At 32.2% G+C, this 26,410-nt stretch overlaps 2 protein-coding genes across 2 annotated transcripts; both read left to right on the forward strand.

The window, feature by feature from the left end:
• Nucleotides 1–1,172: 1,172 nt before the first annotated feature.
• On the forward strand, nt 1,173–8,437 carry LOC115963413 (protein EDS1B-like). Its single transcript, XM_031082408.1, has 3 exons — nt 1,173–1,890; nt 6,628–7,419; nt 7,610–8,437. Exons 1-3 carry the CDS (start codon nt 1,474–1,476, stop codon nt 8,333–8,335), a joined length of 1,935 nt encoding a protein of 644 aa, XP_030938268.1. The 5' UTR covers nt 1,173–1,473; the 3' UTR covers nt 8,336–8,437.
• A 4,436-nt stretch (nt 8,438–12,873) lies between these two features.
• Nucleotides 12,874–17,374, forward strand: LOC115963414 (protein EDS1L-like). Its single transcript, XM_031082409.1, has 3 exons — nt 12,874–13,349; nt 15,527–16,324; nt 16,545–17,374. Exons 1-3 carry the CDS (start codon nt 13,008–13,010, stop codon nt 17,259–17,261), a joined length of 1,857 nt encoding a protein of 618 aa, XP_030938269.1. The 5' UTR covers nt 12,874–13,007; the 3' UTR covers nt 17,262–17,374.
• Nucleotides 17,375–26,410: the final 9,036 nt, after the last annotated feature.

Below are 26,410 nucleotides of genomic sequence, written 5' to 3' on the forward strand. Positions count from 1 at the left end.
AGTGACGATTATCTATGAAAAAATAGAAACAATTAAAAAAAAAGAAAAATTGATATTTAAATGAAATATATTGTAAAATGGATAATAGAATGTGGTGTGTTTTGATTCTTTTGAAAAGTGTATATATAAAACAGAAATAGTAAGTTTTGTTTTTCTGGTTAAAATAGACATGAATTTTTGCATAAGTGGATATGAATGCAAACTATACAAACTAAACTTCCATTAGATTGTTAATCTAATACTTTTTTTAATATAAACAATAGTTAATCTAATACTAATTGTTAAGGACAAAGTTTAGTTACAAAATTGATTGTAACCTTAGGCTACAAACTCACTCAATATCTTTTTATTGGAGGTGAATTTTGACAAATCCACCATTGGATTACATCTTCTTCTTATATCCTCCATGTTTGCAAAATTTCAAGAAAATTAAAAATCAATAGCTATGTCATCAATAAATTTTTAAATTGTAAGTTTTTGTAATTTAAAATTATGCATAAAATATAAGATTATAGATTATAGATTATATAGTAAATAATATCTGATTGACACAAAAATTGACATGTGTATTAAGAATGTAAAGAACATGTAATTCAACGGTTAGATTTTCAAAATATATAATAATATTTATTTTATTGAATGAGTTTGTAGCCTAAGATTACAATCAATTTTGTAACTAAATTTTGTCCAATTGTTAATTACTAAAAGAGTCCGATTAATGTGTGCCCTTAAGGCATACATTAAACTTTCTATTTTTAGAAACATTTTTTCGGGAATTGAAAAAATTGTCATTACTTTTTCAATTATCGAGAAAACTTTTTTCAAAATGCTAAAGCTCTAAATACATCTTCTACGCCCTGGTTACCTGGTAGGTGCCATCGTCCATTCCTGATGGTTTCGCTTGGTCCTACTGCAGGAACAGGTGCAATCTCAATACCCTAATGGACCCCTTTACAAATAGATCTTCTACGGCCTGGTTACCCGGTAGGTGCCATCGTCCATTCCTGATGGTTTCGCTTGGTCCTACTGCAGGAACAGGTGCAATCTCAATACCCAAATGGTCCCCTTTACAAAAACGTATTCCCAAACGTGTAGTTACCTAATGGTCCCCTTTACAAACACAAAAGAAAAAGGAATAAATTAAAAAGCTTATCAAGACAAGTGGGAACTGTGGAATTTTTATTCTTGATCAAAAACCAAGAAACTTCCTAGGAGAAATATGCTTTACCCCAATCATCACTCATGCTGAGGCTTTTTGATTGGAGGGTTAATAATATTTCCATATCCCTAGTCTCCAATAACTTTCATCTTAACAACAAAGTCTTTGGTCAATTACACAGCTTTTTCAGAACAGAAAAACAAAAGTTGGAAGTCTTGGTGGATGATTGTTTAGTGTTTAATACCAAAAGCGGTCACTACCAACCCACTAGCACGTTATGATCTCCAAGAAAAAACCCAATAAAACCAAACTGTATGTGCTATAAAATCAAACTGATTCACTTCTTCAAGCGCAGGTTTGAACAAGATCAACAAACAAAAGCTTCTGAGCCAAAAGGGATGGCCATTTTAAACCTTGGAGAGAACATAAAAATCAACCCAGATATAGTCAACAAAGCTTGTTCTCTTGCAGTGGGGGCTCACAATTCTGCAGATAAGCCCTATATTTTGCAGAACATTCGTGGTTCACCAGATCTTGTCATCTTTGGCTTTCCTGGGAATTGGTCTGTAAATGATTGGTATGCCGGAGAATCTTTTGGAGAAACCAAGATCAATCTTGAGTTGTTTCCTTCTCTTAGAAGTATAGGTATCGATGAACATGCCAAGGTCAACAAAGCCTTTCTGCAGAGATTTGATGACAAAGTCTTGACGAATTCAGATTTCAAAAACAAGGTACTATTTGTATTTTTTTTTTCCCTGATCACTTGCTTGTTCCTACGATGGATTCATCTATGATTTGCTAACATTGTTTACACCATAATTAAATATATTAAGAATTTAACCATGTATCTGTGATGTAAAAGTTCGGTAGAAATATATTAAGAAATGTTTAGAAATTGAAAATTTCAGTATTTATCCTAGTTTTTGTCTGGAAGAATGGTTTACCTGGTAGCAGTAGGCTTGAATTTAAGTGCCGGAGAGAGATTAAAAGAAAGGTTGAAGCCAAATTAATTTTAAAAATTATTAATTAATATGAGTAAAAAGTACTTAATTAATTATTTTTAAAAATTGATTAACATAAAAAGTATAGTGTTTATACAAGTGATAGTTTATTTTTGAACAAAGTTTAGCTACGCAAAATTAATTGTAGTATAAGGTTACAATTTTACTCAATATCATTAATATTGCTACATATTTTGAAAATCTAACCGTTAGTTTGCATGTTCTTTACGCTCTTAATACATATGTCAAATTTTGTGACAATCGGATGTTATTTACTATATGATCTATAAGATTATATTTTATGCATAATTTTCAATTAAAAAAATTATAATTTAAATAATTTATTGATGACATAACTATTGATTTTTAATTTTCTAGAAATTTTGCAAACATGGAGGATATAAGAAGAAAATGTAATCTAATGATAAATTTGTTAAAATTCATCTCCAATAAAAAGATATTGAGTAAGGTTGTAGTATTAGACTATAATCAATTTTGTAGTTAAACTTTGTCCTTTTTATACTTGGTGTCAATTTATCTTTGTGTCTAATGTTAGAGTTGAGATATAGTATATACCTTGTCACGTTAAAGTACTTTATTTTTTTTAGAAGGTATTTCATAATTTAAGATGACTATAAGCATATATTTCAAATAAGTAAGATATATAAATAAAAATAATCAATATATATAATATTTAAAAATTGAAATATAACATTTATTGTTGTTACGTTCCTATTGAGCCATATCAGGGTAGCATTTTGGTTAACTTCAATCTATTCGTCCACTTTAGTCCATTTCAATTGTAAGATCCATTAGCAAATAACTAAATGAGTTCATTATTTTGTCAAAAACTATTAGTACATAAAGTCAATTAAGCATTTTTTTAATTAATATTAATAAAAAAAAAAAAAAACAATACGATATTTTAAATAATGCATCTTAGGAATGTTTTCATTTAATTTTTAATATAAAAAGAACATTTAAATGATATCTTTTACTAACCAAAAAATTTACAAAATGACATGATTGGTTAGTTTTTTACATCAATAACATAATAAACAACTTCCTAATTATTTTTTTGTGATACTATAGTTAATTAGTACAAATCTATATCTATATAATATCTAAAAGATGAAATTTAGTGTATTGTTGCTACGCTATTTTTGAGTTACAATAACATAGCATTTTGGTCTACTTTTGCCCATTTAAGTCCAATTCGGTCTACTTCCATCCAGTTATGTCCGTTCAGTCCATTTCAGTCTTATTCTGTCCATTTTGGTCCAATTCGGTCCACTTCTATCTAGTTAGGTCAATACGGTCCAGTTCTGTCTAATTCAATCCACTCGATCCATTTTGGTCCTCTTTCGTCTATTCGGTCTATTTCAAACTAACTCTGCCTTAAATTGATTCTTTTGTGGGTTGCCTTTTTAGTTTTGGGCTCAAAATTTTTTTTTCCCTTAATTTTTGGGTTGAAAAGTATGAAATTTTATTCAATTTGGACCAAACTTTATAGTTTTGGGCTAAAAAATTCAAAAAAAAAGGTATTAGAAATTAGAGATATGAGCTCTAAAAAAATGATAAAACGATAAATATTCAAAAGATTATATTAAAATTCAAATTTAAATAATATAGGCAACCTTAAGAGGTTGGCTAAGTGGTTCTAAAGTCTTATAATATCCATGAAATCTTGGGCATGAAACATCTTGCCCCCTTCCTGGGGTCATCCCCAAGATAGGCATTATACTTGTATTTCGAAAGAAAAAAAAAAATACTACAATTCTAAACTTATATAATAATTTAAATTTAATGTAACATGTTACATGTATCCCATAGAATAGGAGTGTACATTAAAAAAAAAAAAACATTCTTGAATATATTCAAATTAGTCAACCAATTATGGTATATTTTAAAAAAGAGAAGAGTTCCTTTAATAACATATTATTCATTTATATAAAACAAGATTATAATTATATAATAATTTAAATATTTATATTAAATTACATTTTTCACACACACACACACACAAACACACACACATATAACTATGTATTGTTGTTGAATACAATATACATTAGGACAAAGTTTAGCTACAAAATTGATTGTAACCTTAGACTATAACCTTACTCAATAAAATAAATATTATTACATATTTTGAAAATCTAACCGTTGAATTGCATGTCTTTACACTCTTAATACATATATCAAAATTTTGTGTAAATCAGATATTATTTACTATATGATCTATAAGCTTATATTTTATACATAATTTCAAATTACAAAAACTTGCAATTTAAACAATTTATTAATGACATATCTATTGATCTTCAATTTTCTATAAATTTTACTAGCATGTAGTATATAAGAAGAAGATGTAATCGAATGGTAAATTTGTCAAAATTTACTTTCAATAAAAAGATATTGAGTAAGGTTGTAGACTAAAGCTACAACTAATTTTGTAGCTAAACTTTGTCCATAAATATGTTCCACTACATAAAACTTATAAAAATAGAAAATACTTTTAAATAACACATCCTACAAATTTTACATTATATTCTTATAAAATAATTATATTACATTTTGTCATTTTCTCATGCATCGCATGGGCTTGCGATTAGTTGTCATTAATAGATGAAGTTAAAATATTAATTTTAAAATATTCAAAAAATTATTTTGATAAATAAAAAATAAGTTAATAAGAAGTATTTAAAGTATAATAATTTACTAAAAAAAAAATTAAAATGCTCTATGCAAGCTTTGAATTTTTTTTTTTTTTTTGGGCAAAGAGATTATATGATGTTTTTATTTTAGAGTCCGGTTAATGTATGCCTTTAGGACATACACTAATAAATCCGTTTTTGGAAAAATTTTATTGGGAATTGAAAAAATTGTCAAAACTTTTTCAATTTCTGATAAAACTTTTTCCAAAAATGGTATACTATTGTGTATTCTTAGGGCACACATTAGTAAAATCCTTTATTTTAAATTAACTTAAACATACCAGTGTTTTTCCTTTCTATATTAGTTTTCATTTCAAAATTCATACTAAGAAAAGGTGAGTTTCCTTGTTTTTGTTTTTGTTTTTTTTGATAAAAAAATCTTAAGAAATATATATTATAGGAGAAATTGTTTAGAAAAAGAAAAAAAAGAAAACAAGACAGAGTGTTTAAGTGATTTTGTGATAATATACCATTTTTTTTTAATATTTAAAGTCTTCATATAGGGTTTTTTTTTTTTTGACCAAATCAGGAGAGTTTGAAAATATTTTCAAATAACAAAATCCACCCCACTCTCCCCATGCATAGTGGGAAAAAATTACCTCAATATATCGAAAAATGCCAACATGGTAGGAAAAACTAGTAAACTACCCCAGCATTGTGTTGAAATTACTTCCACTTTTGTTTTTATCCGAGGAGTGGTGTTGCTTAATCCCTTCATGAGTAGTGTAACTTAGTTTTCATCACTCATTTGTATTCAATTTTTGATTGAGGAATTACTTGGATTTTGATCGAGATTACTCACCGCGTCCATATTCTTCAATTAATACAAGTGCTTTACTCTTATTTATATTTATTGACTTACATGTCCTTTATGGCCTGTTTGGATTGAGGAAGGGGGAGTAAGGGAGAGTAAAGTAGAGTTGACCGAATAATAGGCTAATTTCCAATCAATTCTATTCTATTTCCCCTCCCTCATTCTCAATCCAAACATACTATTATTGTGATTGTGTTGTCAAAATAGCCTTTTTTTTTATTTTTTTTTATTTATTATTTTTAGCTTAAAAACCACATATCATTATAACACATGAGGGAAACCTAGCTGAGCAGTGAGTCGTTTTATTCATTTACAACACCTATAAACCCAAATGAAAAAAAAAAGTCAGTTCCAACAGAGTTAATAGGCCAGGTCTTTAATATCCTCAATAATTGTTTCTCAATCAAAGCCTTCTTAATTGAGAAGATACCAAACCTATTTGAGAATACCGATGTGAGTCATGTGACTCAATATTTTTTGAGTAATGTCAAATATACAAACTTTTTTACAAAAGAATTTTACAAAATGCTGAAGTGATGAGTGATTATTAGTAAATAAAAAAGTGATATTAATGGTGGGCCTAAATGAAAACTAATTAGAAGTTAGTCACATTAACAATTTGTAAAAATGTTACAAAATAGTTTGTATACGTAGCATTACTCTTTTTTTTTTCTTAGTAAAACAAACACGTTCCATATTTGGTCAAGCATACGTAGCTATATTTATCCATGTGCCAATCATATCTTGCCATTGCAGTAAAACCCATTTTTGATTCAGCTTGAATTGGCTTGGAACTTTAATAGTTTCAATAAGAATTAACGAGACGACAAACTTTAGGACATAATAGAAAGGATCCCATGCAAGCACTAAAACATACTCATATATATGGAATTGGAACACAGATATCTTGTTACTAAATATGAACACATTATTCAGGTGCAAAAGGCAGTGACAGAGAGGAAGCAAATACTGTTTACAGGACACTCCACAGGTGGTTCAATTGCCAACCTTGCAACAATTTGGTTCTTGGAAAAATACTTGAGATCAGATAACTACAAAATTTCACCTTCCTCACCTCTATGTGTGACTTTTGGTTGTCCTCTAACTGGTAACCACATATTTTCCCATGCTCTTAGGCGTGAGAACTGGGCTCGCTACTTCATAAATTTTGTCATGAGATATGACATTGTTCCACGGATCTTGCTTGCTCCAGTCTCATCCATTCTATTGGAATTTCAGAGAGTTCTCCAATTCCTCAATGAAAAATCCATAAATCTTGCACATGCATCCATTAACAGCTTCGATGCTTCAAATTTTTACATGAAAGTAATGAAGAATGCATCATCTGTGGCAAGCCATGCTGCTTGCAACCTCATGGGAAACACAAACCTGCTATTGGAAACTGTGACAAACTTCATTCCATTAAGCCCATACAAGCCCTTTGGAACTTATGTCCTCTGTACTGGGAATGGAAAGCTAATTATCTTGAGGAATCCAGATGCTGTTTTGCAACTATTATTTTACTCCTCTCAGTTGTGCAAAGAAGAAGAATGTACAGATGTTGCCCAGAGAACTCTTCAACAACATTTCGGCTATGAGAGTGAATTGCAAGACAGCTTCCAAATGCTAAATGAGGTTTACTTGGAGCCACTGGAACAACTTCCATTATCTGCAGAATCTACTAGTGATATTGCAATAATTAATGCAGCCTTGAACGACCTTGGCTTGGTAATTTCTATTTCCTTTGCTTGTTTCAACAAACTTCAAAATCTTGAAATCAACTCTTTTAAAAAAATAATTGTTCTTTAAACAAGACTTGCAACAGACTAAAAGTATTTCAATGCTAGAAAATGTGTGTACTGGTCACCAAAGAATTTTCTTTGTCTTTTCTTTGTGCTTTTCCTTGTGAGGTGTTCAGAGCACAAGAGCTAGATTGTGTCTTCGTGCTGCCGGAGAGCTAGAGAAGCGGAAGATTGGAAACAAGGACAGCATCGATCTCAAGAAGACAGACATTGAGAAAGCAATGAAATACCTACTAGAAGACTACCAATTGAATTGTGGGTATCGTGGCCTAGGTTGTTATGATGCCTTCAAGCTTCAAGAATCCTCCAAGGATTTCGATGCTAATGTGAAGAGACTTGAATTAGCAGGCATATGGGATGAAATCGTCGAATTTTTAAAAAGGTATGAACTTCCAGATGCATTTGAAGGCCAGAGCGATTGGATAGATCTTGGAACAAGGTACCGACGCCTTGTTGAGCCCTTAGATATTGCCAACTACTATCGCCACTTGAAGAATGAAGACACAGGAGCATATATGGATAGGGGCAGGCCAAAACGCTACAAGTTTACGCAGAGATGGTTTGAGAATGCTAAGAGGATGCCAGCTGGATCTAGTTGGGAGTCATGCTTTTGGGCCAAGGTAGAGGAGCTGCGCATTAAAACTAGCAATGCAGGAGGGTTTGCACAAGTCAAGGTCAAGGAAGAGGTTTTAAAACTAGAAGAACAAGTACAGAAATGGATCAAAGGCGGAGAGTTGGGTAAAGATGTGTTTTTGGAGAAATCCACCTTTATGAAGTGGTGGAACACACTCCCTGAAGAGCATAAATCGAAATCTTGCATTAAAAATGTAAAGGATTCATGATCGTTGAACATGATTCTCATGCTAATAATATCACCTACCAATGTTATCTGTGTGCAACTATAAAATTCACAAGCTAATAATATCAGAAATTACTAGCTCTAACTTATCAAGTTTGCCTTAAATAGAGTGAAGATGCAAAGAAGAAACCTCCAAATCACAATCGGCTGGACAATGCCTCATGAAGCAGAGGTGGCTACTGTATCTTCCTTTGCCCCTTCCATTTGGGGTCAAAAGTTTCAAAAATTCATCAAAATTAAGTGAATACCAGATTAAAAGATCGAATTCTTTGATAAGAAAAATAAAAATTGGTGCCTCACAAAAACAATATATAAAACTAATTAACCTTAGACAGACATATTAAAGGTATGCCAAGTAAATTGTATAACATACATGTTTGCAAAATATGCCAAGTTCCTCGAGCTTAAGGGTGCAGGTGACAAGGAATTCTCTGAAAGACTGAAAGTCCCTAATCTCAGTATCAAGCTTTGCTACAACTCCCCTCCAAACTGCATTAAAAAACGCTCTAGAATTCCAACCTTTCACTGCAGAAAACAAACATGGTGTTGTGTGAGTTACTTTGTTCAAAACAAGCCGTCTCCAAGTAATTGCTATGCCTACAATGCCATGAATCCAACATTATGTTTGACACAAGAATATGTCATTACAAAACAATACACAGCTGCTATGTGCATGTCCTTCAATTACATTTGTGCACAGCTAATCAAACCAATGGCCTCATAGTTTCAAATTTCCACGACTAAAAGAAAGTACAACATGAAGTGGCTTATGTTTATTCCCGTTACAATAACTACAATAACTATCTTTATTTTGGACAAATTTGTTAAGAAAAATTAGTGATACATTTTTAGTAAAACTTATGTATAGTTACTTAGGTCTCAAATTAAATTTAACCACATGGTTGTATAAGTATTGAAAAATATAACAAAAACAATGTTATCTTTTTCAAGAACACACACACATATATAGTGGGTTCCAATTAGCTTAACTGGTAAAGTCTCTGATGGTTGTATAAGAGATCTAAGGTTTAATCCCCGCCTACACCAAAAACTGATTGGTGTCTTGGTCTAGTGATAAAGAGCTATCATCAGGAGCGGACGTCATATGTTGAAACTTTCTAAAAATATATATATATATATATATATATTTATATAAATGAGTTCAAGTTACACCAGGTGTAACTTCATAAGAGTTATACCTTTTTTGGACCATTGATTTGTATTAGATCTAAGGGTGAAAAAAAAGTCATGGTCATGTCATTATTATTCCCTAGAAATTAGTAATTAAGTCATTCACTCTTCTTATTAAAAATAGAAAAATAAAAAATAGTATTAACTCTCTACTCTCCATCATCAGCTTCATCTTCTCTCTCTCTCTCTCTCACACAGTCTTTGTGTAATAATTCTTTATGATGAATTAACACAAAGACAATTGAAAGTTTCCCAACTGCTGGGAATCATTCTTCATTCTCCAGCAACATCTTCTTGATTAGCATACAATCTTAGCAACCAAATTAGATTTTTCAAGAACGTTTAAAAGAATTTAATTGATCAATACAATCACGTGCTTGAAATTAGAAGACCTTTTTCTACCTTTAATCTTAGCAACCAAAATAGCCAAAAGGCAATTTAATTATCAGCCTTCAATAATAAAATCTCCAATTTTCCCTTTTTCTATATCCATATATTTACCTCAAACTAAAACCCTAGTTTCTAATTAGTTTGCCAACAATATAAAATGTACACAATTTTCACATTTTTCAAGCAAAGAGAGGTATTAGTTTTACCTGATTGGCTGATCGTATGACAAAAGCTTTGGTGCGCCCACAGAGTATGATTTGTAAAGAAGCTTGATGGATGCTTTTAGGCCAGTCCAGCCTCATACAGATAATGGGCCTTTTCAGATTCTGCTCATGGGCCATATGTCCAGCCCGAGACCATAAGTAGCAGTGTGAATCTAAAGATGCTCGTTTACCAAATTTCTACAGCTTATTTTTTGGGTTCCATGAAAACTCTCTCTCTCTCTCTCTCTCTCTCTATATATATATATATATAGAGAGAGAGAGAGAGATGGAAACTCATGTTCAATGAGATGGAAACTTGCATTAACTAATTTAATTTATTGCCACGGTACAAACTTCCACCTGATAGTTAATCTAATTTATGCTAAAGATAACAAATATATAAATTTTAAGTTTAGTAATCTAGAGTCTAAAAAAAAATTCTAAGCAATCTTCCTCCCCCCTTTTTTTTTTTGGTATCTATTTTATGTTTTGCCATTCTTCCATTTTTATCACACCGAAATTGATCTTCTACAACCTGACCTGTCCATTTCCGACAGATAAGCTTGGATTATTTATTTCAAGTGAAATTTCCAAGGTATACAAATACAATCCCACTCGGACAAGATTTTAGAGCAGGGACATTTTCTCAACAAAAATTGATGAAAATAAAATTTTTTTTTTTCTACACTTGTCTATGTGACAGACTGTGAGTAGTGAAAAAAATGTGGTGAGATCATGTGAAAGTGATAGACATCCAATTACAATCTACCACGTAGGATAATTGTGGTTTTTTTTTTTTTTTTGTGGTATTAAAATTACTCTTTTCTCAATGGGTCATGTAGATCACAACAATAATATTGCCACAATTAAAGCGATAAGAGCACATTTAAAGCGTTAAGAGCACTCACATAATTAATTTATAATTTTGCACATTTAACTTCAAAAATCACCCATATCAATACATTTAAATTTAGATTATTGCTACAGTAACCATGTAAATATATTTGATTATTATTCACATGCATATCTATTTTTTTAATATTTTTTAATTCACATATACAGAGAGAGAGAGAGAGAGAGAGAGAGAGAGAGAGAAATTGTCTGAAAGAGCAATAAAAAATTGATAAAAAAATAATATTTAATGAAAATGTGTAAAATAAATAATCTAATGTAGGTGTCTTTGAAAAAATAGTTATATAAAATAAAATAAGTAAATTCTTACATGAAAATAAACATAAAATTTTGGACAAGCTAGTGTGAATGTTTTAACTAAGGGAGTCAATCTTGTATCGGAGGCTGTATCGATTTGACTAGTAGAATGATATATTTCGGTATCGGTCAATGTACCGTTTTAGGTTTACCGCTATTTTATATATAATTATAATAAATATAAAAGTTTACCATAAAACATTACCTCAATTCAGAATAAATTATTCATGGTTTTAGATTTTAGTATCAAAAAATAAAAAAATAAATAAAGCTTAATTGTTCATTGCATACTAAAAAAACAAATAATACTAATAAGTTAATGCAAATAAATTATCATTTCGCCTTTACAAAAATTCAAAAATTACAAAACTAAAAAAAAAAAAAAAAAGCTTTTTTTCCGTACCAGTCGGTACGCTTGATACCAGCCAATACACTCAAAATTGGCCGATACGCCCAATATTTAAACCGGTACGAAACGTTGATATTTTGATACCAATACATATACTGATACAGTACATACGGACCGATATGGCCTAACATGGTATCAACTACTTTGGTTTTAACATCTTTCTAGTAGAGGGAATCTAAAAATGTACTAAAATTAAAGTATTCCAAACGCGTAGTTACCCAGCAGTCACTTCACTAGCACTATAGAATTAAAAGTAGGAAAGAAAAAAAAAAGGGAAACATAAATCCCTTGATCATCCAGACAAATAGGTACCCTGATGATGCCAAGAAACTTCATTGAAAAAATGTATCTCCCAGTTTTCACTTCAGAGACTTTTCGTTGGAGGCTTTAAGTATATTTTTATAGCTCCAGTCTCCAATCACCTTCCAGCAAGCTAGTGCGAATGTTTTAACATCTTTCCATAGTAGAGGGAATCTAAAAATGTATTATAATTATTCCTAACGCGTAGTTACCCAGCAGTCACTTCACGAGCACTATCGATTAAAAAGGAGAAAAGAAAAAAAAAAAGGGAAACCTTGTTCCATAAGTTGTGCGCATCCAGACAAAGAGGAAGCTGTGAAATCAGCAACCTTGATCTTGCCAAGAAACTTTATTGAAAAAAAATGTAGTTTTCACTTTAGAGACTTTTCAATGATTGTTATCGTCGGAGGATCTGTTTGGTTAAAACTTATTTTATTTTATTAAAAATTAAAAATTAAAAATATTATAATAAAATAATTTTTAAATATATGAATAATATTATGAAACCTATTTTTAATGAAAAAATTATTAAAAAGTAAAATTTGTAAGTATATAAACAGTGCACGGATACAATGTTTATAAAAAAGTCAAAAATTTTGCTACTGTTTATAAACGGTAACTGTAACTGCTCAAGTTCCACTGAAATGTGGCTTGAAAAAAAAAAAAAAAAAAAAAAAAAAAAAAAAGCGTAAAACGCAGACACAAAACTCAAAATGTGTATCCAAACCCCACCGTAGTCCCCAATCACCTTCCAACAAAGTCTTGGTCAATTAATGACATTATTTATTAAGCCAAAAAAATAAAAATAAAATATGAAGTCTTGGGTCAATGATTGTTTAACCCAGAACTCATCCATAAAAACCACAGGGTATTTGCAGTATAAAATACAAACCAATTTGTAGCAACAAGCAAAAAGCTTACTCTCTTGCTAAAGAAACAATTAAAAGAAAAAAATGGCCAGTTTAAATCTTGGAGAAAACATAGAAATCGATACAGAGCTAATTAAAGAAGCTTACTCTCTTGCAGTTGAGGCTCACAGCAAGTCTTCAGAGAAGGCATATAATGTTGAGGAAAGTCGTCGTTCATCAGATCCTATCATCATCATTAGCTTTTCTGGATGTTGGTCTGAAAATGGTTGGTATGATGGAGAACCTTTTGGGGTAACTGAGATCAATCCTCCAAAATTGTTTCCTTCTCTTAGAAGTATAGGCGTTAATGAAAATGCCTTGGTCAACAAAGCCTTTCTGCAGAGATTTGTATACAAAATCTTGGGGAATCCAGATTTTGATCGTGAGGTACTATTTGCTTCCTTCTTCTTCTACTTCTTTTTCTTGGACTCTTTTTTTTTTTTTTTTCTTCTTTTTAGGGGTACTTCTTGTTCATACTATGGATTCTTCTATAACTTGCTCATATTGTTTATGCCTTAAATATATTAAGATTGTAACCATGTATTTGTTTTGCCGGTAGAAATTTAACATGAACAGTTGAGAAATTTAGAGAAAAAAAAAATACTAGTTATCCTTTTATTTATTTATTTATTTATATTTTTACTCTCTGGTGGAGTGGTTGCATGATTGCAGGGAGGAGCTACATGTATGAGTGGGCCCTCCAAAAATTTTAAAAATATTTTTATACCATATATAAATATTTAATATTTTAATTATTAGCCTACAAAAATAGGACAACCCTCAAATATTTGTGTTAGTTAAATGATGTTTCTAAAAAAATTGTTCAATTTGACTAGTAGTTATAGAGAATGTTTTTTTTTTTCTTTCCTCATATTCATTTTTTATTGTAAAATGTGTTTTTATATTTATTAAAGTTTTGGATCATTCATGTTTTTGAATACTTCATTAATTTAGTTGAATCTTTTTTTTTTATGCTATTAAAAGTGAAAACTTTAAGGATTCACTATAGAGGATACTAAGTTGTGTGTATAAATATTTGTGTTTGTGCATGTTTATGAAATTTTTTATTAGCTAATAAATTAGTATCATAAGTTGGCCCTCCAAACAAAAATTTTTAGCTTACAGAGCATAAATAGGATTTTAGTTTAGGGAACAAGATTATAAAATAAAAGGTTAAAACCAAATTAATATTAAAATTTTTAATTAACATAAATAAAGTATGTAATTAATGAAAGAAAAAAATTAAAAAAATAAATTGATTGACATAGAAAATAATGCAAAATATGAGTGATAGTTTTATTTTTCATGCTTAGTGTTAATTTATTTTTTTCTAATGTTCGAGTTGAAAGATAGTATAATCATCCTATGTTTAAGTTACCTCATAATCAAAGTTAACTATAAATATATTTTTCAAACAACTAAAAGAGATATAAATACTTATAATCAACATATAGTAATTAATAGCTGAAGTTACAAGACTAATTTAAGATTTTCAAACAAGTTTTTTTTTTTAATTATTATTTAGAAGTAAAGTAAAAGAAACTAATAAGATGTATAATAATATACTTGAAGTTTTTAAAATATTATATGAAACCCTTGAATATTTTTTTAAGATATTTATATGATGTTTTTTAGATTAACTTAAAAGTATCAATGGTTATTCTTTTATATATATATATATATATATATAATTGGATTTATGTAAAATTTTTTTTAAAAGTATATATCGTTGTAAAAGAATTAAAAATAAAAATAAAAATAAATTTGACACATTAGTTTAAAGGGCTGTCTCAACAAAATTTTGGGGTATAAGGCAAAAATTTTAAAGGGTTTTTTTTGTTATATTTAAATATTAATTAAATTATATATATAATTTAAATATATTTTTCTTACTTTTTGAGATCCAAAATTACTAATACAAAGTTCATTCCAAATTCATATTTTTCATTATAGTAATAAAAAGTAAATTATTCCAAATAATTGTTTCTCAAAAAAAAAAAAAAAATCCAAATAATAGATAAGGTTCATTTTTAGAAGAATAAAAGATAAGTTGGTGAACTTGAACCAGATACTTTTTTTTTCTTTCTTTTTTTTTTTTTTTTGAGAAGAAGTACTAGAAACTCTATTGAAAGAAAGAAACTTAGCCATAATCAGCTAGAAGAACACCATGAATGTGTGGAAGAATATCCTCCATTCATATCGATAAACCTCTAACATGTCTAAGATGTTTAGCTAGGTTGTGAGCTGTAAAATTGTCTAATAGAGTTCTAATAAAGAAAAATAAAACATTCTAATCAAAGATAGTTCAACTTAGAAAAAAAAAAAAAATCAAGGCCCCCTCTGTTTGCCAATAGAATGCACTGTCTAATAGAATGTGAAGAAAGAAAATTAAAAGCCTACTTTTGTAGTTTGATTGTCTTTTTTGTAGGTCTAGATATTGAACTTTAGTTTCAATAAGAATTTAAAGAGATCATAGAAAGGATGCCATGCAAGCATTAAAACATAGTCATATGGAATTGGAATGCAGGTGATATCTTGTTACTAAATATTACTACATTATTCAGGTGCAAAAGGCAGTGGAAGAAAACAAGCAAATATTGTTTACAGGACACTCCTCAGGTGGTTCAATTGCAAACCTTGCAACAATTTGGTTCTTGGAAGAATACTTAAAACCAAAATATAACTACAAGATTTCACCTTCCTCTCCTCTGTGTGTGACTTTTGGGTGTCCTCTAACTGGTAACCACATATTTTCCCATGCTCTAAGGCGTGAGAACTGGGCTCGCTACTTCATACATTTTGTCATGAGATATGACATTGTTCCACGGATCTTGCTTGCTCCAATCTCATCCATTAAATTGGAATTTCAGAAAGTTCTCAAATTCCTCAATGCGAAATCCATAAAACTTGCACATGCATCCATTGACAACTTTGATGCTTCAAATTTTTTCATGAAAGTAATGAAGAATGCATCATCTGTGGTAAGCCATGCTGCCTGCAATCTCATGGGAAACACAAACTTGCTATTGGAAACTGTGTCAAACTTCATTCCATTAAGCCCTTACAAGCCTTTTGGAACATATGTCTTCTGCACTGGCAATGGAAAACTAGTTATCTTGAGGAATCCAGATGCTGTTTTGCAACTATTGTTTTACTCCTCTCAGTTGTGCCATGAAGAAGAATGCACAGATATTGCCCAGATAAGTCTTCAACAACATTTTGGCTATGAGAATGAGTTGCAAGAAAGCTTCCAAATGCTAAATGAGGTTTACTTGGAGCCACTGGAACAGCTTCCATTATCTTCAGACTCTACAAGTAGTGATATTGCTACAATTAATTCAGCCTTGAATGACCTTGGTTTGGTAAGTTCTATTTCCTTTGCTTGTTTCAACAAATTTGAAAATCTTGAATTCAATCTCTTTTTAAAAAATAATTGTTTTTTAAACATGACTTGCAATAGACTGTACAAAGAGAATAAAAAAGTATTTCAATGCAAGAAAATGGGTTGAATTTAGAGCACTGCTCACCAAAGAATTTTCTTAGTTATATCTTTGTGCTAATTTCCTGTGTGATGGGTTCTAGAGCACAAGAGCTAGATTGTGTCTTTGTGCTGCTGGAGAGCTGGAGAAGCGGAAGATTGGAAATAAAAAAAGCATCGATCTCAAGAAGCCAGATATTGAGAAAGCAATGAAATACCTTGAGGAAGACTACCAATTGAATTGTGGGTATCGTGATCTAGGTTGTTATGATGCCTTCAAGCTTCAAGAAACCGCCAAGGATTTCGATGCTAATGTAAAGAGACTTGAACTAGCAGGTATATGGGATGAAATCATTGAAATGTTAAAAAGGTATGAACTCCCAGATGAATTTGAGGGCCTAGGAGACTGGGTATTGCTTGGAACAAGATACCGCCGCCTTGTTGAGCCCCTAGATATTGCCAACTACTATAGACACTTGAAGAATGAAGACACGGGAGCTTATATGATAAGGGGCAGGCCAAAACGTTACAGGTTCACGCAAAGATGGCGCGAGCATGCTGAGGGGTTGCCTGCAGAATCCAGTGAAGAATCATGCTTTTGGGCGAAGGTAGAGGAGCTGCGCATTAAAATTAGCAGCCAAGGGTTTGAACCAATCAAGAAAGAGGTTTCGCTACTAGAAGATCAGGTACAGAATTGGATCAATCTTGGAGTGTTGAGTAGAGATGTGTTGCTAGAGAAATCCACATTCAAGAAGTGGTGGGAAGATCTCCCTAGAGAGCATAAGTTGAAATCCTGCATCAAAGATTTAAAGGTTTCATGATTGTCAAGCATGTTGGCTCCTTATAGTTGGCTACTGTCAACAACTTTCTGTTATCTTCTGTAGTTTTATGTTTGGGTTTGCAATTGCTCAGTAGGCCGTTTGTTGTGTTTTTACTTTTTTCTTTCTTTTTTTTATCGAGAGTTTTATGCCAGCAACCAAAAAAATATATTATTTTTATGTCATATGAACTGCCAGTCAACTTAAACTAAAAAATAAATTTTTTGTTGTCGTTGAAATGGTCTCATTCATTGAATTTTCTATCAAATTTTCTATCATTTTGGGATTTACTAAACATCCCATAAAAACCCAAATTATTTTACATGGAAGATCTCATGGCTAATTAGGGATGTCCACGGGTCGAGTCGGGCTGGGTTGTTGGAAAATTGACCCACACTCACCTGAAATACAGGTTGGACCCGTCGAGTTGGGTCATCGGTTGGGGCAGGTCCGATTCAACGGTTTGACAGGTTTGGACCACATACTGGGCCAAATTTGTAGATTTTCATGGATTTAATTTTTTTGGGCCTTTTTCGCCAATATTATTGGGCTTTCCAAATTACAAGGATTTAAAAAGTTTTTGAATCTTGTTATATCAGATTGGGCCTATTTTTACTTCATTTCTTTTAAAATGGGCTTTAATGAGCTTGAATATGTCCAAATTAATATTTTCTAGTAGGCCAGTATCTTTTAAATGGGGCCTTCAAGCTTTGCTTGAAGCAATATCAGTCCAAATTTATACTTCCCATAACCCACATATTGACATTTGGAAACAAAAAAAATACAAAGTAAAACTTAGGCACGATAGCAAACAAATAAAAACACAAAATACCATTTTTTACCACCTATTAAACATCAATAACATGTAAAACCTGGGCATTAATCAAACAAATAAAAACACACAAAAAACCATTTTTTTACCACTACAAATCATCCACACATTACAACAAATATTTTCCAAATTGCCTAAGCCTAAAGGCCTGGGCACCGGGTAGTACCTCAAAATTGCCTCAAGAAAACTCAGGCATATAAAAGTCAATCTAAACACATTAAACTTGTTAACCATTCCACACATCAAGTAATATTCCAGAACAGCACAGCAGCAAGCATTGCTACAAATACTATAACATCTTCATAATTCCATATATATAAATATATAGTAAGCCATGGAGGCAACAGAGAAGGCAGTTACTGCACAAGTCTGTAAGGCAGTAAACCACCAAGGTAGTAGACAATATTCCCAACAGTATACATAATTAGTTATAATTATGAAATACTATAAGTATTTCCAAAAAATAGCTTTTCTAAAGCAGTAAAGAACTACTATATTATCTATAGTTAACAAGTCCATAACTTATAGAAAGGAAAGCCTACATAGATGCTAAGTTTTCCTTTCTATAAGTAAGAGTTCATGTATAGTTCATGTATAGTTGATTTGGACCTCACGTGCTCAAGAGATGAGAATTAGAGTCCTAATTAAGGTAGTGACTTTACTTGGAGTAGCATGTGAATATATGGAATACAATTCTATTAGGATTCATCTTTGCCGACTTGATACTCTATATAAGGAGAAGGTGCTTCGACAATATAGGAAGGAAAGAGTGAAAAAATAGTGTGTGGATGTGAGAAAAAGAGGCTCTCCTTTGTTTGGTCCTTTGATATTTATGGGTTGCAATTTGGAATAGTGAGAGAGGTGTGTAGCTGCTTGGTTTTGCAGTTTGGTGATTTGCTCTCTCTTGGTACGTTGCAACTTTTGGAATTGTTTTGTGGCTCTCTCTTTGGTTTGTGTGGAATTCACATTTGGTATTTGGTATTTATGAACCTTTGGTTATTTGGTTTTGTATTTGTGAGAGGGAGTTATTTGGGTGTATTTGGGATTTGGGTTTGTGAGAGTGCCTCTACACCAATTTGTATTATCCAAAATTTGTTATAGTGAAATTTGTTTGTCATCGCCCGTGAATGTAGGCTATTACAGAACCACGTAAATCTTTGTATTTTGTGTCTATTTTCTTTTGGATTAATTTTCTTCATTCCTATTATTAGTTTGGAGATCTTTCACAAGCTTAAAATATTTTCACAATCAATCTTGGTAGTTTGAGCTTTCGCTGTTTTACAACAAACTAGTATTTGAGCCCAGGTTCGCTACCTAGGTGTTTGAATTTGTTCTCTTTGGAGATTTGGTGATTGGTTCATGGATTTGATTATTGGGGAGAAAGATGTCAGGTGATTCCTCTACAAAATCTTCAACAAATTCTTCTAGAAAAACTTTGGTAGAGTCTTTTGCAAATCCTTTGGCGGTTAGAACAATGGTTTCTAATGCCAAATTTGAAGCAGAGAAATTTGATGGAACAAATAACTTTGGCATGTGGCAATGCGAAGTTATGGATGTCTTGGTCCAACAAGAGTTGGATATTACTTTGGAAGACAAACCTGAAGGGATGTTAGACAAGGATTGGGAAAAGATTAATAAACAAGCTTGTGGCACCATTCGTTTGTGTTTGGCCAAGAATCAAAAGTATTTTATTATGACGGAGACGAATGCTAAAGAGCTTTGGAAGAAATTGGAGGAAAAGTATATGACCAAGAGTGTGGAGAATTGTCTCTGCTTGAAGAAGAAGCTCTTCTGTTTCCAATATCGTGCATGTATTTCTATGTCTGAGCACTTGAATGATTACAATAAAATACTTGCTGATTTGCAAAATTTGGAAGTTGATATTAGTAGTGAGGATAAAGCTCTCTTGTTATTGAATTCATTGCCTGATACTTATGATCATCTAATTACTACACTCTTGTATGGAAAAGATGAAATTAAGTTTGATGATGTGTCCAATGCTTTGACTAATAATGAGTATCGTATGAAAGATGAGCAAGGTCAAAGGGACATGATGACTGAGGCTTTGATTGTTAAGGGCATATCTAATGATAAGAAACTCAAGAAAGATTAGCGTGCCTATTGTCACAAAAAGGGGCATTGGAAGAAAGATTGTCCTTTGTTGCAAAACAAAGACGAGAAGGATTCTAATGCAAATGTAGCACATGATTGTGATGAGGATTCTGATTTTGCATTGACTAGTTCATCATTTGTTTGCCATTCAAATTAGTGGGTTTTGGATTCAGCTTGCACCTTCCATATGTGTCCAAAAAAGGAATGGTTTTACAACCTAGAAGAGTCGGAACTTGGTTTAGTCATCATGGGTAATGATCAAACCTGTGAGATTTTAGGGAGAGGTAAAATCAAGCTAAATTGCATGATGGAACAATTCGTTTTCTGAATGAGGTTCGATATGTACCTGAATTGAAAAGGAATCTCATCTCAATTGGTTTATTAGAATCCAAGGGTTTTAAAATTGCTATGGAGAATGGAACTTTGAAGGTACAACATGGTGCTTTGGTAGTGATGATGGCCACATGTTGTAGGAACATATATTTCCTCAAAGGGAGTACTGTTTTAGGTGGAGTAGCAATTGAGCAAGTTACTTCAGACATTATTAGACATTTGGAGCATGCCAACGATAACACTTTGTTTGAGAGTGCCAAGAACTGCAAATTTGAAGTCTGTGAGCCTTGTGCTTTGGAGAAGCAAACTAAGGTCAAGTGTGGTACAGTGGTTCATCATACTAAGGGTTTGCTTGATTATGTACACAGTGATGTATGGGAGTCTATTAAGGATACTTCTTTTGGAGGTAGGAATCAAGATGTTACTTTTGGTGGTGACATGGTGATTAAGCCTTTGCACAAGTTCAAGTGTTGCTTGAACATGTTCGGTATTTGCAAATTGAATTAGCCTGTAGGGGCTTTGGTGGTGGCGACGGAGAAGTTTCATTTGTGGTGATATGCACTTTGTTTTGGACTCTTATTTGGATTAGGCACCATCTTTGGGTGCATTTGGCGTCCATTGGCGTATTTGGAAGTGGTTTTTGATAATTTGCACTTTGTTCTTTTGGTTAGGCTCTAATTTGATTTAGCGCTTTGCATTTATGGTTTGGGAGATGTCTTGTCAAGGTGGAGACTTGTTAAGGATTTGTATTTGGTGGTCTGCAAATGTTGTTTGTGTGGTTTGATTGGATTCAATTGAAGGTGGAGATTTGTGAAGTCAGTGGCTTGTTATCCTAATCCAAATTGTTTTGGAGTGGCGTATAAGACTTGATTTCCTATAATTCCTAATTGTTTTAGGACTCTCAAATTGATACCTAACCGGTTTAGATATCCCATTCGCTTTGGAATTGATTTGGATCTCACGTGCTCAAGAGAAAAAGAGGCTCTCCTTTGTTTGGTTCTTTGATATTTGTGGGTTGCAATTTGGAATAGTGAGAGAGGTGTGTAGCTGCTTGGTTTTGTAGTTTGGTAATTTGCTCTCTCTTGGTATGTTGCAACTTTTGGAATTGCTTTGTAGCTTTCTCTCTGGTTTGTGCGGAATTTGCATTTGGTATTTGGTATTTATGAACCTTTGGTTCTTTGGTTTTGCATTTGTGAGAGAGAGTTATTTGGGTGTATTTTGGGATTTGGGTTTGTGAGAGTGCCTCTACACTAATTTATATTATCCAAAATTTGTTATAGTGAGATTTGTTTGTCATCGCTTGTGGATGCAGGCTATTGCCGAACCACGTAAATCTTGGTGTTTTGTGTCTATTTTCTTTTGGATTAATTTTCTTCGTTCCTATTATTAGTTTGGAAATCTTCCACAAGCCTAAAATATTTTCACAAACAATCTTGGTAGTTTGAGCTTCCGCTATTTTACAACATCACATACCTTACTGCTTCACGCAGCCTAGCAATGGACGCATCAATTTCTTTCAAACCATCCCCCACAATTAGATTTAGGATACGTGCACAACACCTTATGTGTAAGAACTCATGTTCTAAAACAGTTCCCTTCCAATCTTTAGTTACTATTTGTAAAAATTTAATGGTAGCACCATTAGAGGAAGCATTATTCACTATCAAGGTGAATATGCCATCAACACCCCACTCACGCAAACACATCTCAATCTTTCTATCTATAGTCTCCCCCCTATGGTCTTCAACTTAACAAAAATTCAAAATTCTCTTATGCAAGTTCCAATCATCATCAATAAAATGACATGTGAGGGACATATAATTCAGATTTTGAATACTAGTCCATGTGTCCATAGTAAGGCACACCATACGACCTTTCAAGGCTTCCCTTAATTTCTCTCTCTCTCAACACCATAAATGCCATTCATATATATTATCTTTGAAACCCATACCCTTCAAAAAACCTAAAAGGCAACTCATTTATTATAATCATTTTAGCAAGTGCCTTCCTAGAAGTCTCAACAGTCCCCTTCCTCCCTATTCATTTTGGGTTCAAATGCTAAGGTTTGTTGCCCTTTAAGTGCATCTCTATTAGGGTTCTTAACATAGTTTGGCACATGATTCAATAAATTAGTAGTACCATGCCCTTTACTATTAGCATGATAAGTTTTTTGGCAATAATGGCAAACAACCTTAAATTGACCCTCACTAATCTTTATTTTTTCAAAATGATCCTAAGCAATAAACTTTTTCCTATTATTACCACAATTAGCAGCTATCTCACTCACCTTGGCTTACCATTAGGTTTAGGTGGAAGTGTCTCAGTGTTAGTTGGAGTGGTAGCAGGTTTAGCTTGGCATTGGGTGTTGTTTGGGAAGGGGGTGCATCACTAGATAGTTCCATAACCTAAAGACATCAAATTTAAGTATTAGCAAACAACCATAACAATGATACTACTAACCCAATAACAAGAACACACACAAGTGACACAACTACAACAGGTCAAAGCGACAACAAAAACAACGACAAAAGTAACAAATAGACAAAAATAAGAAGTTAAAAGAGAAACGACATAAGAGAAATGATACCTCAAAGAACTCTTAGTTGTTAGGGCTTCGACCTTGAAAAGAAAGTAAAAAGAGTAGCCTACTTGAACAATTTTCGACTCCTGTATAAAATTAGGATTTCAAATTTTTAAGTTAGGAAAGCAAAATGAATCAAACAAATGAGCAATAAAATACAATTAGATAAGAAAATAAAAATGTGTTTGGATTTCATCTTTTTAAAATAGGGGTTCATCTTCCTTTTTTTTTTTTTTTTTTTTTTTTTTTTTAATAGTGAAGATACAAGTATATTGATCATAGGAAAAAAAAAAAAAAAAAAAACAACAAAAAAACAAAACAAGGAATAAAACAGGGTAGATACAAAGCACACACAGAGCATACTAAAATAATGAATCAAACTAACTATAATGTCTATCTGTAAAGAGTAAACAAGAAAATAAACACAAAGCACACTCTAAAAAGTGATAACTCAAGTCTTTGAAAAATGATAACACAAACGAACATACTCAAATTAGGGGTTCCATCTTTGAAAAGTGATAAATCAAGTCTTTGACCCAAAAAATCTAATAAAAAATATTAGGGTTTCATCTTTTAATCCAATTTCTTGGTCAGTTTTGATCCCTAATATTTAAGTTTTAAATCATTTGAACAAGATCCCTTAAGTTGCTTTTCATATCTTTCTTGTTTTTTGTTGTTGTTTCTTGTGTTCACCATCATGAACACCTTGATTTTGCTGTTTTCAATTTTTCTTCATAATTAATATGATTCTTATTGTTAGAACATATGTGGAACATGCTATGAACATATGTGATTTAGAATTGGCTAATCCTTTGACAAGACGCACTTTATTTGTAATTGGGTAGATCTAGAATGTGTTTAATACTTCAAGGAACAAGAGTTCAAATTCAAGTATTAAAGCTATGCAAATCTGTCCAAGAATCAAGTGAAGAAGTTCTGTTCATTAAATCTTGATAGATATTTCGACAGATGTATCTATCAAGATTTAATATTTGAAGCTCGACAGATAACTTGACAGCGGTATCTATTAAGAATTACGAAATTCAGATTTCCAGATCTGTTTTTCATGCATATCCAAGTTATTCGTGTAGAGTTTCTTTTCTCACAACCCTAGACATATATAAGAATTATTTTAAGGCCGTCTCAGTTGATGCAAAGGTTGTTGTAATTGTTGTTGCACTCACATTGTGATCGGAGATAAAAATTGCCCTAGTTTATCTTTCTCTTGAAGAAACTACTGCGTTTGTATGCTGTAGAGTTCTGTAACCAAGGAGCTTCTTAATCTTTATTGTGTGGATAAACTGAAGAACTTTGCAGCCAACATCCTTCTCAAGTTGGTGTGTTAGTCACGTATTGAGATTCGTGCATCAATTAGTTAGTCACGTACTTGAAGTCGTGCATTGAAAGAAGAGATTGTCACTACATTACAAGTCCAATTGTGTATTGGGGAAAGGATTTAACTGTAGGTTAGTATAAGGTACTGGGATTTCTTTACTTGTAACCACTTATTTTGATAATAGTGGATTCTCGGGAATGGTGACCTTAAATTCACCCAGTGGGGTTTTGCCTCAGTGGTTTTTCCCATTTGTAAACAAATCACCCGTGTCAAATTTAATTTTCGCTGCATTTAGTTATTTGGTGATTTGTTTGTACTACCATGCGTATTGCATGTTAATTGACTTAATTAATTAATTAGTTAATTTACCTAAGGGGTCAATACATTCTTGGCCTATCACTTATTATTTATCAAAAAAAAAAAAAAATCATTTGAACAAGATGATAAACCCATATCACTAACACAAAATATAGAAAAAGAGGGATGAAAAAGGAAGAAAATTTACCTGATCTGAGACTAGGAAGCCGAGATTGAGAGGTTGAGAAGACCCATGGTGGAAACAAAGTGAAGCGGCAGTGTCAGGTGTGGCGTGAGGTGACGGCTGACGGCAGCAGCAACCAGCAACTAGGGGTTGATCCAGTGGAGTGAAGAAAGATTTTGATGTAAAGGACTTTGTTTGTTTCAAAATAAAAAAGAGAGATTTTGAAATCAACCCTTGAGACTAGAGAGCAAAGAGAATGGAGAGAACTCAGAGAAGACTGATTTATAAGAGAGAGAGAGAGATGACGGATGAGACTTGAGAGTCTTGAGACTTTGAGGCTGAGTTGAGTAAGGAGTAAGGAGGACTCATCATGGCCATGGCCATGGAAAAGTGGAACTCTGATTTTGATTTGAAGTGTAGGCGTTCTAAATCTTCTGATGAAGATTTTCTTTTGCATGTAAAAGTGTAAGTTTAGTGCTTTTAGCCTTTTAGTCCCATCACTCTTAGCAACTCAGGGATTTTGATTTGAAACTTAGTGAGTTAGCATGTAGCACTAAACAACTCAGTGCAGTCCAATCACTCTTCTCTCTTTAGTCTTCACGTGTTCTCCTAGAAATAACCAATGTTTTTATTTATTTATTTTTAATTTGAAACCATTGGTTAGGTCGGGTAATATGGGTTTTTAATTCCTTAACCCACTACTCGACCCGAATCGTCGATTTTTTTCAAGAGACAAACCCAGATATAACTGACCATGGGTTTCGGGTCGACCCACTAGGCTTCAGGTCTGTTGGACTCGGATAGTTTGGGCGGGTTCGTGAACCGTTGGACAGCCCTATGGCTGACCATGATGCAGCTTACTTATCATAATAAACATCTAGGCTCAAAAAACATAGCAAAGGATATTCTTTTTCGGCAAAACTTATGTGCAGTTCAATCTTTAGGTCTCAAATTGAATTTTAATTAGATAATTGTATTGACATGTAACAAAAATAGTGTTTTTTTTTTCTCAATAACAATTAATATTTTGATAGATTTTTCAAGAATAACTAATTTTAACTATTTAATTGGTAGATGCAACTACATGTTTAAATTTAACTAGGTGCAGTCTGTATCGTGCCTAACTTTTATTTTTCCCACCTTTTCTAAGCAATCTAAATAGCCTAAAGGCAATTTAATTATCGACATTCAATAATAAAATCTCCAATATTTTGCCTTTTTCTATATCCAAACATTTATCTCAATCTAAAGTTGATATGCTAATGTATAGCCTAAAATCCTAGTTTCAAACAAGTTATTACCAAAACCATTACAACAAGAAAAAATGCAAAACAATCTAACCCTAGTATAGGGTCTAGTGGTGAAGCACCTCGTCCACCTTGTCATAGCGCTTGAGTTGGAGTAGTGCGTGACTCATTAGTACTAGGGCCGTAGGCCAATATGGGAATCTCATGGTATATTCTGCTCAGTAGGACAT

The sequence above is a fragment of the Quercus lobata genome, chromosome 10, assembly GCF_001633185.2.
Source record: "Quercus lobata isolate SW786 chromosome 10, ValleyOak3.0 Primary Assembly, whole genome shotgun sequence".
NCBI classification, from domain to species: Eukaryota; Viridiplantae; Streptophyta; class Magnoliopsida; order Fagales; family Fagaceae; genus Quercus; species Quercus lobata.

Excerpts from the sequence above, each read along its gene's own strand:
- LOC115963413 (XM_031082408.1), top strand. The coding sequence starts at position 1,474 with ATGTGCTATAAAATCAAACTGATTCACTTCTTCAAGCGCAGGTTTGAA. Across the intron at positions 1,891-6,627 it reads ATTCAGATTTCAAAAACAAG|GTGCAAAAGGCAGTGACAGA; the intron begins GTACTATTTGTA and ends CACATTATTCAG. Across the intron at positions 7,420-7,609 it reads CCTTGAACGACCTTGGCTTG|AGCACAAGAGCTAGATTGTG; the intron begins GTAATTTCTATT and ends TGAGGTGTTCAG.
- LOC115963414 (XM_031082409.1), top strand. The coding sequence starts at position 13,008 with ATGGCCAGTTTAAATCTTGGAGAAAACATAGAAATCGATACAGAGCTA. Across the intron at positions 13,350-15,526 it reads ATCCAGATTTTGATCGTGAG|GTGCAAAAGGCAGTGGAAGA; the intron begins GTACTATTTGCT and ends TACATTATTCAG. Across the intron at positions 16,325-16,544 it reads CCTTGAATGACCTTGGTTTG|AGCACAAGAGCTAGATTGTG; the intron begins GTAAGTTCTATT and ends GATGGGTTCTAG.